Source organism: Chlamydotis macqueenii, chromosome 16 (genome assembly GCF_036417535.1).
Source record: "Chlamydotis macqueenii isolate bChlMac1 chromosome 16, bChlMac1.mat, whole genome shotgun sequence".
Taxonomy (NCBI): domain Eukaryota; kingdom Metazoa; phylum Chordata; class Aves; order Otidiformes; family Otididae; genus Chlamydotis; species Chlamydotis macqueenii.
Window position 1 is genome coordinate 6729948 of NC_141571.1, and position 14996 is coordinate 6744943.

Genomic DNA, 14996 nt, shown 5'->3' on the forward strand with positions numbered 1-14996 from the left:
AAAAATGTGAAACATCAGGTCTCACTGTATTTTGAATTAAACTAGTTTAGTGCATTCCACTTGCCTCAAAGAGTTCAAATATTCTCTTGCTTTTAATGCATAAAATATTTAAGGTTTTACTATTTGATAAGTTCTTTTAAACTCCAATTCAAAATTTCCTCAAGTGTATCCTTCAGATGTCCATTGTATTCTTGAGACATGCTTACCAAGTTGCGCTTTACAACTCTCTATTGTCTTGTCAAGATTAAGCTGGAACCTGCTACGTATCTGTCGTTTTGGTGAAATGAGTTGCACAGGAGTGGTCTGCTGCTGGACTGACTCACTCAACTCTTTCAGATCCATCTCAGCTTTGCTACGATCTAGAAAAAGAAAAAGTAATTAAGAAAAATATTTTACAAAAAGAAAAGAGATCACTGGCCAGGTAAGACAAATTTTACTGTGTGACAATGCAGACAATCTGAAGTATATTTTGCTTCTGTTATAGTAACAGGCTAAATAATAATTCTAAAATTACTTTACTACAAACAATGGATACTTCCTCTCTGATACTACATATTTCACACACAAAATGCATGCATCAATTACGCGGACGTTTTCTCCATCAATGTGAAATTATCAACAAATCATCACTCAGGTCTTTAAGTTGTCTGACAGCACTTCTAGTAAGCTATTGCTGTTATTTGCTACTAGTAGTAATATTTTCACAGAGAAAATTAAACAGGAATAAAAATCCTTATAGCCACCACTTAAAATTCAAAAGGTAAGTCTTGAGAATAGAAATAAAAATGGATTGTTATACTAGATTAATAAATTTAAGGTAAAATAATACATTTTTCAGCATATGTCAGCAAAATCTTCACGAGTTCTCCTATACACATTGAAAATTTTCACTCTAAAACACAAAGATCTGCCTGCAAAAAAGTACAGACTACAGTGCTAAAGCTAAAACTGTCTTAGCAACTACGTTTCACATTTTCGCTTCAGTTTTGGAGGTTATGCTTCGTTCCATAATCCTATCCTTTACTCTTTGCCAAGAATGCTGACGCTCCATTAGTGCTCAGGACACTAAACCCTTATGGAGTCAGTTGGGGGAGGAGGAAGGGGACATGAAAAAGGGGGAAGGAATGGAGAGAAGAATTAAGTTTGGCCAGTTTGGCTCCTTGGACTGACTCATAGTACGATAAAAAGAGCCAATGCCACATGCTGGAAAAGGACAGAGGTCATGGAGAAGACAAAAGACAACACTGGCACAACCTGCATTTGTGCTTTGTTTAGAGTTTCATTCCACAGGAGTTAAAGATGTCACAGTATTGCCTTATTTTTCCTTTAAAAAAATTTCACTCGCTACTAGGTCAAAGTTGTTCTATCTTTTCTGCCTCTGTTATAAAAGGACAGGTCCTATACTATCTGGAATATGTATTTTTCCAAGCAATCTGTGTATAACTTGGTCATTCGCACCTCCGTTTTTCAATTTAACCAGTCTACCAGTAACAACAGATGGCTCATTTCCATTATTTTTCTTTCCTCATTGCTGAATTGGAGGACAATCCTAGTCCTCCTAGTACTTTGCTCAAGGTACATAAGTGAGGGTTTTTCCGGACTTTCACTTTCATTTTTTTCTGAGAGAAACCCTGTTTACATTATGTATGACAACAAGACACAGTAAGTCATATCTGAAAACCATAGAATTCAGAGATAAGTCTATGTCTGGCACAGCTGACACTATTAAATGAAGAAAGGTAGTAATTTTCATTCCTAGCACTAAAGAGTTTATTTAGCAAAGGAAACTCCTCTAAAGCTGAAAAAGTAACTGATATTCTACTTGAAAGCATACTAACTGTTCTTTTATGGTATTGCTCATGAACTATGACATTGGATTTTCCAGTCCACACTATTTATTCAAAATATCCTATGCTCCAGCTGATGTCTCCCATCCGTGGCTCAAAATACTGCAGCAATACATTTTTTTTTTTTTTACCATTTTTCCAAATACATTGTCACCTCAGATAAGATGACAAACAATTGCAGTGCAGCAGAAGAAATTATTTCTACGGTTATGTCCACACAGCTAGATTAACATACTGAAAAATATACTTGTGAGCTTGTATCCAGAATCATTCACTGAAATTCACTGAATTCACTGAAAACGTGAATTCACCATTTGAGCTCAAACCTTCTGAAGTATTTGGCTAACACCAAGGGGCAGAATCCCGCTTCTCCAGGTAGTGTCATGTGGAGGTAAAAAGTAGCCAGAACTGAATCAGAATACTCACAGGAATGAAGCATGACTGAGGAAACTGATTTACATCTGGTTGGCTTTCAGAACTATTTTATCAACTTAGTACTTACCTACTCCATCTTTCAATATTCCAGAATCCCAAAATTTACTTCTAGGGATTTTCAAGACATCTGCTAATTCCTTTCATCCATCTATCTCCCTAGAGAGGGATGGTCAGTGAGAAGGTGATGTGAAGGCAGCAAGAGAGAAGCCCTAGTAAATCCTAAATACCACAAAAAAACCTTGCCAGCAATTCACTTGAGAGACAGAGGGATGAGGAGCAATGTTCATGTAATTACAACCTTTAGAAACTTACCTACTGTTTAGAAACATTCATTTGTACAGTTCAGCTAAAAAAACCCAATAATAATAATTCATCCTTTAACTACTTCCATTCATCAAGTTTGTTCATATTATGTTGCATTGACACCACTGTAATTTATTCAGCTATAACAGCACTAGATTTTAAAGGATAAGACTAACCAAGATTAAGATTCAGAATGCTTCCTGGAGTGGAAGTTCTTTCTTGCTTAGAAGAAATTGGCGTTGATGCTTGAGGAGAGAAAGGTTTGGGGCTGCCTGACAAGCTCCCTGCTTGACCCGTTCTTGTTGGTGCTGGAGAAGCTGAAAAAGTACAAAATTAATGAAGACATTTAAAATAATCACAATAAAGTCATATTCACTGGGACAAAACAGCTTTTAAACTCACACAAGCAGGGAAAGGATTTTTATTTAATAATTTCTACACTGTTACACTTCCGTTTTAAGTTGCAACTATCCCTTTAATTTTAGTTTAAGAAAGAAATTGTAAGGAAAATAATTTTATTGCAGCTATACAGTTGGGCCAAATGTGTGCTTATTCTCAAAACCACTCTGCATTAACCAAATACAAAGTCCTGTACCCCCTTGTTTTGGTTTTTTTTTTTACCTGTATTTTTCTCAATAAAGTCCATGGATTCTTCACTGGCACTAAAATGACTGGAAGTTGCTTTTTTCTCCGCATCCTGTTCAACATCAGATCCAGTGTGAACTGATGAGTTTGTACTCATTGGTGACCGTGGCATATCTGTCAATGAAATCCTACGACCAGTACTGCTGCTCAGCATAGACTTGCTCATTAGAATCTTGGGTGATGCTGTCATATCAAAGTTCAGTTTGATTTTCTCTTGTTTGTCTGTCTTTGCAGTTCCAGCAGTTGGGTTTGCAGGGTCTAATAACATTTGGTATTGATTGTTGGGAGTATATGGTGTCCGGAAAGGTGCGTAATTAAATACTCCAAATTTTCTACGAATGTTATCAACATAAACCTCCATTTCTTGCATTGCACTATTGAAGATGCTTTTAGTCTTTTTCACAGAAAAAGGAATTTCTTTAGACATGAGGTAGCAATTATTTATTGGAACCCAGGCCCTATACAAAAAAAATAAATAAAAAAAAAGAATAATATAACTAATTTTCACACTGTGGATTATATTGGCAACTTTTGTGCACATACGAATTTATTTCAGTCTAATCATAGAGATATGCACACCTCAGATCATTTGAAAGGACCATTTCTACCTTCCTTCAATAGTTCAGTGCTTAGTTTTGGTAAATGCATGTCCTAGATTATCACTAGCTTATTTTACTCTACTCACTAACACATAAAATACAAATAAACACTGATCAAACATGACAAAATATTCCTTATTAGAACAGTCTATGTAACTGTAACACAACCATAACTAAACAGTCATTCCATCTGTCATAGTTAGCAGAAGAACATTAAAAGTATGTCAGAAAAAAAAAAAAAGACTTCACAAGTACATTCTTAAAAACATAATATTCTATTTTACACCACACATCAGGGTGATCAAACTCCTCAATGCCAGGAAATGTTCTATCAGCAAGTACCGGACAGATTTTATTTATCATTGAATGAGGCAGACTGTAAAAATGTGCCTTCCAAGATACTAAAATACCAAGAACTTCGACTCAAGTATTTCATGGCCCTATACAGGTTTTTTTACAGTATATGTTTTTATAACTGTATAGATTTATATTTTCAATTCATGACAAATCAGCTGGTATTCATCACAGCTTTCCTTCATGCAGCGAGTTCACGAAGTACAGAAAACTCCTTTCAGAGCAAAACTGGCATTTTCAACTGTATTTTCTATATTTTCAAAATCTAAAATTGTGTGCTTATTCCCATTGTTTTTAAAAAACATCAACAACTTTATTGGCCTCCTCCACCTTAAGAAATACACTTCTCTGCAGCACAAAACCTGACAAGGGAACTAACTTGCATACTCACTGAGGTTATATGGGTATTAATCTTACAAACACACAACTTACATTCTACAGACATAATGTAAGAAACTAAGACTGTATATGCTACAGTATTACATAGTTTATTAGGGTCAAGGTTCAAAAGATAGGATACAAAATTCTAAGAGCACAAAATTACAACAATAATTTTGTAAGTATAGCCAAATATATCCTTTGGTTAAATTCCCACCTGTCGTGTTGGCCAAAGAAACGGGCATCAACTTGCCCATCTTTATCCCGCAGTGCTTTAGCAGGCCAGAATGGAAAGCCTTTGAGTTTAGCCCAGACCAAAGGGTGGGGATTGCTCTAGAGGAAGATGCAAAATACACAGTAAGAAACTACAAGCAATATTACCTTCAAATCTGATAAATAGCATGATTTCTTTTTTTAATTGTATGTGTTATTTAGATTCAATAAAGAACCACACGCACAAAGCATTTGCCAAATACAAGATTCCATTTTACTGTATGCTTGACATATATATAATAAATTCTGAGACAACAAAATAATAAAATAAAATTTAAAAACCCCATAAAACTTTAAGTATCTCAATTAAACACACTGTAATTGCATTTTAAAATTAATTTATTTTTTATTAATCCTCTCCAAATATGTAACATAACCTAATTTAGGCTAGGGTCAATCTTTCAAATTCTTTAATTTTCACTTAAGTCCCAGACAGAACTTGACGGCTTACACACTTCTCCTTACAAATCTTAAGAACTCTTCCCAAATTTGGTACAGTATTCAACAAAACTAGAAAAAAGACAATCTATTAATACGCTACAAAAGAAAAATCAAGTCTGAATTCTCAGATCCACACTTGTAGAAGGAGACATTCACATTTCAGAAATCCTACCCTGAGTGCAAGTACCACATGTAAGCATAGATGACCCAGGAGCAGATATCTTCTATTTGAGGATACAGAAGTTGTAAACTGGGTGCTGACACCCTTTACAGTTATTTCTGACTGAATCAATCCTTTTGTGGAAGCATGCAATCTTACAGCTAACCATCTTGAGACAGTCTGACTCCACAAAGAGCAGGATGTGCAAGCACAAGCTACTTGGTAAACTACAGCAGCTTTCCCTGCCTCAGTAACCACCACAGGTTTAAAACAATGAGATGATAACAAGCAACAGTCAAATGAGAACTGCTAGTTTAATGTATTAGCTAGACTACCATAATTCATAACTTACACAAGGCTCGCAAAACCAATTTTCTCTTTTTTGGCAAGCAGCTAAATAACATTCCGGACATACTTCAATTTCATTCATCTGAAAAGAAAAAGCAGACAGTTATTGAAGACCTTAAACAGAGTCAAAAGTGTGATTAGTATTATTATGTTAGCCTGTCTAGTTTGCTAGCATCATTTTTCCCCAAATTTGTGGTCATACATCAACACTTGCTGTCAAATCAACACTGTTTTGACAGACACGCATCTTTTTCTACCCCTGTAATGTATGCATTCCAGTTAATAAACCAGTCACATTTTTACATGGCTCACTCTTCAGATTGTATGCTACTGTCATTTACTCCACTCAAAAAAACCCCGCCCTTTGTTTGGTGTTGTATTTATTCCAGTGATAAAGAATTATTTATCGTAACTTCTTCCAATGGAAAAAAATATAACCTCAGTTGGGCATTTAATGACATTACCATTTCATAATTTATGCAGAACCAAAATTAAAATATTTTGCTCCTTATGCTCTTATTATATAAACTAGTTAATATATCAGGCTCAGCTTGTACATATATTTTGTTCCGTTAAGAACTGAGAAATTCTCTGAATTTATGAGTCATGGATATTGCTGTGTCAACCCAGGACTGGAGAAAGCACTTCTATAAATATAAAGGGTCAGATCATGAGATAATTTATATCAATGAAATACTGCTCAAATATATGACATTTGAACAGCAATTTTTTGTCACATTATGGATTGCCACTGAAATAAAACCAGTGCAAATGATCAGTTAAGAATGCATGCAGTCATTTTTGCTTTTATTCAGAGGAATTTCATATTGCTACAGCAAAAGAACCACCAAAAGCGCATCTATGAATCAGAAGATGTGGGTCTCTTTTTCCAACTCCAAATATTCATTTAGAAGATAGGTGTCTTTATGCAGAATTTGTATGTACATTTTTTTCTCTTCCCTCCCCGCTCAAGTCTTAATTATAGATAGTCATTATCCTTATGGAAGACATATTAGCAATGAATGATTCTGTAGGCCATGGGTATGCATATCTAAACATAAGAAAGCCTACAAAAACTATAGTTATGCAATATACACATTAGAAAACACATTATTTCACTTAAGAATACATGAAATGGAACACTTTAAAAACACAGAACAATTAAGTTAATTGGGTCACACATACCTCATGCTCACAGATTTTGATGATTACTTTTGCTGTTTGTGTCAATTTGTGATTTCCTAAGGAAACAATAAAATGCTTTAACCAAGAAAATTGTTACGCTAGAATTACGATCTAATCAATCATATCAATATCAATCAACAGGTCTTAGTTTTAAAAGTCAACATTAAAGACAAACAGAATATCAAATGAGACAACGTAAAACACGTACGTATAAACTACATGCCTGCAAAAGCAGAACGTAGGCACTTTTCTTCTCAACATAACATTGTGTGACTCTTTAAATATTCCTTTCTGAAACCTACTGCAGCCTGCCCACCACTGATACACCGTTTCAGTGAGGCACATGCTGTATCACCTCCTCAATTAGGTCTCACATAAAGTGCTGCACAATGCAAAATGCTAAAGCAACTCGCGGGTTGAAATCAGATGATGGGGATTGGAACCACATGATGTTTAAGGTCACTTCCAACCCAAACCATTCTATGATTCTAACTTATTTGAAATTTTGTTTAAGGTGGAATGAGCGAGCGACAGCACGGGCTGTATTTGGTCCTACAGTTTTATGTATGCCAGCTGTTAAAAAATAAAAAAAAAAAATCTGTTGAGTTTAGGCACTACAGTCATTAGCAAGAAGATAATTTCAGCATTTGCCAACTGGAAGTCTACAAATTGCTCTATGACTACCTATTTCAAAGTTTCATATTTGAGGATGTAAGCACATATTACTACTTACCCCCATTGTAAATAATGCAGTTGTGCAAAATCCATTTGGCATCAGCCAAAAAAGCTTCAGTGCAACCGTACATTTTCTTTTTGACATTCTGTAAAGAAAAAATTAAGGATTAATCAGGAAATAGAAATGAGTAAACTGACAGCTTCTTCCTGAGCATTGTTTCCTATCAGTCCTACAATTAATAAAACTGGCTACATATTTACTGTAAGACTTATGATTCTAAAACCTTAGGAATCTGTCAAATTCAAGGTGTCTTTTGACTACCCTGAAAATGTATGAACTGTCTAAATTAACTCTAAGTAATTAATTATTTAGATCAGCCTCTTTAACATTTCCAACAAAAAGTGTTCATTTCCTGAAACAGTATTCTATCCCATGTCTCTTCAGAAAACAGAGTCCTTGATTTCTCCTACTGACATATTATTGCTCCAGAACATTTTTATTTTTTAAATTTTTACAACACCCAGAAAAAAAAATTATTGGTCATAGTACCTAAACATTATGTTTGATATTTCAGTCTACCCACTGGGTAAAGTAATTCAGTTAGATAAAATCAGTCACATAAATTTGTTACATCTTTATAGCATAAAGACTTCAACCTCCACTGTAAAGACATAGAGGACCCTGTCTCCTCACCAGGTCCTAGCAGAACAAAACTCTGCAATGCTTCACTCTTCATTAAGCCTTGGAGAATGGAGAACTTCATTATTTGAAACTTTAAAATTATTATTGAATTGATAATGAAAGTCCCATTATCCACCTCTTGACTGTTTCTTTTTTTCTTCCGCATCTCAGGTACAGTGGAGATCATAGTATTTCTTGAATGACCAGTAAAATGAGTCTGGAATCACCCCTAGATATACACTCACATGGTCCCAAATTAATAGACCAGTGATCCATTAATAGCTTACAAATAGAACAGAATAGAATCATTAAGGTTGGAAGAGATCTCTAAGATCATCAAGTCCAACCGTCAACCCAACACCACCATGCCTACTAAACCATGTCCCAAAGGGCCATGTTTACATTTTTTTCAACACCTCCAGGAATGGTGACCCCGCCACTTCCCTGGGCAGCCTGTTCCAATGCTTGACCACTCTTTCAGTAAAGAAATTTTTCCTAATATCCCATCTAAACATCCCTGATGCATCTTGAGACCATTTCCTCTCATCCTGTTGCTGGTTACTTGGGAGAAGAGATCAACACCCACCTCCCTACAATCTCCTTTCAGGCAGTTGTAGAGAGCACTGAGGTCTCCCCTCAACCTCCTCTTCTCCACACTAAACAATTCCAGTTCCCTGAGCCACTCTTCAGAAGACTTGCTCTCCAGACCCTTCACCAACTTGATTGCCCTTCTCTGAATGCGCTCCAGAAACTCAACATCCTTCTTGTACTGAGGGGCCCAAAACTGCACGCAATATTCAAGGTGCAGCCTCACCAGTGTCAAGTGCAGGGGTACGATCACTTCCCTACTCCTGCTTGGCCACACTGTTCCTGATACAATCCAGGATGCTGTTTGCCTTCTTGGCCATCCACACTGCTCACTCATATTCAGATGGCTGTCAACCAGCACCCCCAGGTCCTTTTCCGTCTGACAGCATTCCAGCCACTCTTCCCGAAGCCTGTAGTGTTGCATGGGGTTGTTGTGACACAAGTGCAGGACCCAGCACTTGGCCTTGTTAAACCTCATGCAATTGACCTCAGCCCATTGATCCAGCCTGCCCAGATCCCTCTGCAGAGCCTTCCTATCCTGTAAGTAAGCGTATGCTTGTCTTATTCATAGTGTTTTTCCTGAGAATTTATTACTGGTTCAGACAAAATAGTGGACTTGTTAAGTTGGCATATGATTGTTTTTAAGCTGTAACTGAACTGTCATTTTCAACAACTAAAAAACCTCCATCAGTTTCAAGCAATCTCTCTCACCTTCTCATCAAACACTCCAGAAATCTTAATGATAGCAATCAAACTGAAGGAAGCTTTTTCCCTTAGCTTCATACAAACCTTCTCTAATGTACAAAGATCCATTGGGTGAAAGATATATTCTGCATAATCTGGGTGTTGATCCAGTGAAACTGGCTTTTGAAATGGCTCTGTCTGTTAGGGGAAAAAAAAAAAAAATCACACTGTTTTTTAATACTGAGTAGTTTAATCAGTGACACAATACTCTTTTTCCTAATACTACTTCCAACCGTGATGTCAGAGAAAATTCTTTAAAGGTAATTATCAAATTTAGTGAAGTAATAACGTACTGACAGAACAAGAGGAATTAAAAGGTCTCATTCAACTGACTTTTCATATGCTGGAAGTAACGACTTGCAAAAGTTAGGGGTTTTGTAAAATGTACTGTTATTATTTACAGTAGGGTTTTTTTTGTAATGAGTATCACATGAAGCTCAACAGACAGTTTTTAGCAGAATGAAGACACTTATTAAATTTCCAATTCACTGGACACACACACACTTCTTTTTCAAACTCTCATTAGAATCATAACCTTCAAAACAATGGTGGCTTGGTAACACAAATACATTCTAACTTTTATCAGTGGGACTCTACATTACATCTGCTAATGTGGAGGAACTGCAATTCTTCAAATACAACCAATTAAAGTACTCAGGTACCAAAATAGCAGGTTATTAGTAAGATGCCTAAAGGGTAAAATATCTCAGTAGCATTCATTAAACATTAGCTTTCTACCCACATTTTTAAAACACTTCGCAAATTCAATATAAACAAACACTGACACTCTGCTTCTGAAAAGCAGCACTTAGAGCTTCTAATGGCTCCATCTAATAGGACAGTATTTACCACTCCAGAGTAAAATGATTTCAAGAGCCAAAATCTGTCAGTGCTTAAGAGTAACCTTCCCAGAAATCGCCACAACTGTTCGTCTAAAATACTTATCATAGAGAGATCAGAGTTACAGAGAGCCCATGATTCTGCACATCTGGTTTTCCCAACATATTTTACTATAACAACGCAGACACAGAGACACTCTCCTCTAACTTACATACAGGAACAAGAAGGCAATAGGTGTTAAGACAACCCTTGGTAACCCATCACATCATATTTTGATTTATTGTTTTCTTCACACATGTGGAAACAAGGCAACACTTGCATGGTTAAGAACAACTGACCAGAATTGTTGAAACTTAGAAGCAAGAATGAGTGACTGGAATAGCTGAAACTTTGAGGCATGGTGATTTTGAGAAGTGAGTCTAAGACAGACACATGGACATACATAAAGTTGAAGGAAAATCAATTTTATATCTGTGACAAAAATTCATAGAACAGTAATCTCATAGTGCATTAAAGTTAATGGCACAGGTTTTCACCACACTGAGAAAAATTTCTTCAGCATTTTAGAAATACATAATACAACTAACTTTTGTGGGAAGAACAATTTCTACTAACAGATAGAAGCTAGGTTTTCAACAGGTATAATCAATAATATTCTTGCCCATGTAACTATATCGGTAAGAGATCATGTCTCCTGACTCCCCTTGTATCTCAGAGCCAGCACTGTCCACTTTTGGTGAGTGAGAAATCATCATGTGCCACCGGAAAGCCACATTATATTTTCAGTACACTGAACTTACATCCAGAAGTTACATCAAGAAACTACATTTTAAATGCACTCCAAAACAATATATACAGCCTAAACTAATCTGTCTGTACTAGAGAGGTGGCAGACAGTACAGAAGTTACAATCTGACAAAATAAGCTAGTGTTGTGGTTTAACCCCAGCCTGCAACTAAGCATCACACAGACGCTCGCTCACTCCCCCCCCCCCCCCCAGTTCAGGGGGAGAGCAAGGGGAGAGAATCAGACAAATCATCGGTTGAGATAAAGACAGTTTACTAGGACAGCAAAGGAAGATATAAATAACAATAATAATAATAATAATAGAATATACAAAACGATCGATACACAATTTCTCACCATCCATTGACTCAATGATCAATACAGCCTGTCCCAAGCAGTGATCACAGAGCAGAACTGAGAGTGAACTTGGAATGATCCTCAGTAGCGATCTCAGAACAGTGATTTCTGGATTTTCTACCCACTGGCCAACCCCCACTTATACACTGAGCATGACATCTATGGTATGGAATACTTCCTCTGGCCAGTTTGGGCCAGCTGTACTGGCTACATCCCTCCCAGTTTCCTGCACATTAGTAAAATCTGGGAAGTTGAAAAAAGTCCTTGATCTCTTAGCAACAACTAACAACATCAGCGTATTATCAACATTCTTCACATACCAAATCCCATACTAAATCCAAAACACAGCAGTTACTGGGAAGAAAATTAAGTCCATCCCAGTCTAAGTCAGGACAGCTAGGTTCATAATCCACAAAAGGAAGCAAAACCCAGGATTATGACAAACATGATACAAACATTTTAAAAAAGGAAAATCTTTCTTACCCCTGGCTGTTTCATTTTCTGTAGTGCAAACTTCAGTAAATATGATAGCTGTTCAATGGTGAGCATTGTCATAGCTTTACTCTGTGTTTCTATGCATTCTGCAACTGTGATTTTCTAAGATTTAAGATTAAAAAATATTTTGTCAGCAAACATTTCTAGGTAAGTTATTCTACACTGAAACATTTTAGCATTCAAATTGAAGATAATAACTATCTTGTACGAAATAAAACATTTCTGATGATACAGTATAAGTACATGAGATATTTGTTTTACTTGGATTTTTCCCAGGTATGTTAATTAAAAAAAAAAAAGGGGGGGTGGAGGGTGGGAGGGTAAAGGAGAGGAGGAAAAGACTAGAAAATTATCCATCATCTTCAAGATTACACAAAGTGAATGTGTGAGTACATAAAATTGCCAAATACAACGCAGGTTCACAGCAATGTGAACAAGTGAGAAGGTCACCTGGGCTCTAATACAACAAGTGATCAAAGGGAATACTTGAATAGTAAGTATTCTTTCCCTAGGAATCATTGGAGAGGGATGATTAAATTTTTCTTCAGCTCTGCAGAAAAAAAAATAATAATAAAATACCCACTTGTTTATGTAGGCCCTACAGTGCAATTTTTTTCTGCACTGCTGCAGAGCTGATGAGCCCACTAGAAGAAGCACAAGTTAAACTAGTCAAAACTGTAGAACGTTTTCAGAATTAGAGGTTTCTGATGAAGAGATCACTCTTTGAAATGGTGCATTCTCTAGAGATGGAAACACAAAGGTTGTTGAAGACTCATGGTAAGAAGGCGAACACAATCCAGGGACACGTACAGAGAAAGTGGTGAAGCAGCAATGGATGCCTCCCCTCTGTACAGATTTTTTCTGATACCTTTACCAACAGGCAATATAGGAATAAACCAGAAACATTTCAGAATGCAAAAAAGCTGCCAATATCTCACAAACAAGAAAGAAATCTCCTCCTGATATCAAACTAACCTCACATTCTGGGCAAAACCAATCCCCCTCTGGTTCCGCTGTCAGTTTCAGACATTTAGCATGATAAACCCGAGGACAGAGTTCACAGCAGAGGACTTGGCCTTCCCGATGACAAACCCAGCAATAGAAATCATTCCGTCCATCCTGTGGTACAACATCAACAGGGTCTGTGGTGAGTGGCTGCTTCATATAGTAAAACGGACCATGTCTTAGTTCTGACTGAAATGTAGGCAAGAAAAACAGGTTTGGTTTCAAAACAAATTTGCATTTTTTCAAATAATAATATTAATAATATATAAGCAAACAGCAGTTTACAGGGTTTTATTAACATTTACACAAGCACAGTATGTTTTTCATTGCACAGTATCTTTTATAAAGATATTCAGATGTCAAACGCCAGTTTACACTCAAGATTGAAAATAAATTTTTGTGGCAAGCGAGGGCATCGAGTGCAAGACATGCAATCCAACAAAAGTCAGTAAACATTTTTATCTTTAAGAAAGAAGTATTTCTATAGAAGCTATTAGGTCCTCTAAACTCAGAATTCCATGGGGCTGTGCAAGATAAGTACTGAGATATTCAGTGGTACCTAAACCTGGGACAACTGAAGAAGTTAGTCCTGAAACAAGAAGTTGAACACCATGCAAATTTGTCCTCAGTGGCAGCAGTTCCTAACTTTGTACAATGAAGCCAGTATTGATTTTCATTAATAAGGCAAAGTATACAATAGGATGACAAAGGAGCAAATACACATCCTGAACAGCCACCTCTGCTACAGGAGCAAGAACACTAGGAGAGATTTAATCCACCATTTAAATGTGTACCAGAATTTAAGACTCAATCTCTACTGGTTTGCCTGCACTAGAAATCAGTGTTAACTTTGTAAACTGCATGAACTAGTCCTCCACTTGAGCCCCAGACAGCTGAAAGATGACACAGCTGATGCCAAGACACAACAAGTGAAGAGTTTGGGATGGCTAAAACGGGTCCCAAGATACCTGAAGTTTGTTAGATCAGCTTTGAAGAGCTGTTAACATTTCTTGGAAAACTACATTCTATTTATTAATAACAAGGGAAGTTAAGTTTTCTGTTTGGGGTGGTTTGCTGAGGAGGCCATGGAGGGAAAAAAAAGTCTAGAGTTTTAGGCAGTTTATTCACTGGGATTTTTTTTTTGTTTGATGTAAAACCATTTGCACATGACATTACTTGTAACTATCCAAATGCTTGTAGTTTGCAGAACTGTTTTGGTTCTCAGGAAATTTTACATGTGTCCTATACCATTTACACATCTGCAAGTTCTTAGACCCTTGAGCTGTCACATGCCCATGTGACTTACAGAACAGTGCAAGCATATGCATGTTCCATACCTTTGCAGAATCCTGTACAAAATCAGTCACATAGGGCATAAATTAATGTCACCAGAAACCACCAGCATGCCAGCTTGGACTGTGATATTTCTAGATTTCTAAAGTTACAAAGGACAAGGTCCAATTATTTGCATGAACAGAGGACCTTCAAGGTCAAATTAGATGACGCAGAAGTGACAATGCAGTTGAAGATTTTATATCTCAAAAGATACATCAGAAGAGATATCATCTGCAATTATCATAATACTGTTACCCACAAACATCCCCAGAGCATTCTGCTACCTAAAATTTCACTCAAATTTCTATCAGTTTTGGTGTTTCTCATCTTCTATTCTACAGATGATAGAGCGACTACAAAGATACTTTACTCCCACTACGGAAATGGGCAAAGTGTTATTTTCTGTACTTTCTCTGTATATGTATTTAAACATATAACATGACACGACTTTCAGAAGGAAGGTTCTATGAGATCTTGTGGAATACAATGGACAGCATAAAGCTTTAACTACACTTGAAACA

At 36.5% G+C, this 14996-nt stretch overlaps 1 protein-coding gene across 5 annotated transcripts in view; it reads right to left on the reverse strand.

The window, feature by feature from the left end:
• Positions 1-14996, reverse strand: part of ZMYND8 (zinc finger MYND-type containing 8) — a 56246-nt gene that overhangs the window by 15298 nt on the left and 25952 nt on the right. For 4 of the 5 annotated variants that reach the window (XM_010117908.2, XM_086760375.1, XM_086760376.1 and 1 more), the window contains 10 exons: positions 13111-13329; positions 12124-12237; positions 9703-9795; positions 7702-7789; positions 6969-7024; positions 5788-5865; positions 4779-4894; positions 3207-3688; positions 2762-2902; positions 207-359 (listed from right to left, as the gene is read on the reverse strand). In XM_010117908.2, the coding sequence (XP_010116210.2) occupies positions 207-359; positions 2762-2902; positions 3207-3688; positions 4779-4894; positions 5788-5865; positions 6969-7024; positions 7702-7789; positions 9703-9795; positions 12124-12237; positions 13111-13329 (1540 nt within the window). The remainder of the gene's footprint in view (positions 1-206; positions 360-2761; positions 2903-3206; positions 3689-4778; positions 4895-5787; positions 5866-6968; positions 7025-7701; positions 7790-9702; positions 9796-12123; positions 12238-13110; positions 13330-14996) is intronic. The other variant, XM_086760377.1, reaches the window with a different exon arrangement.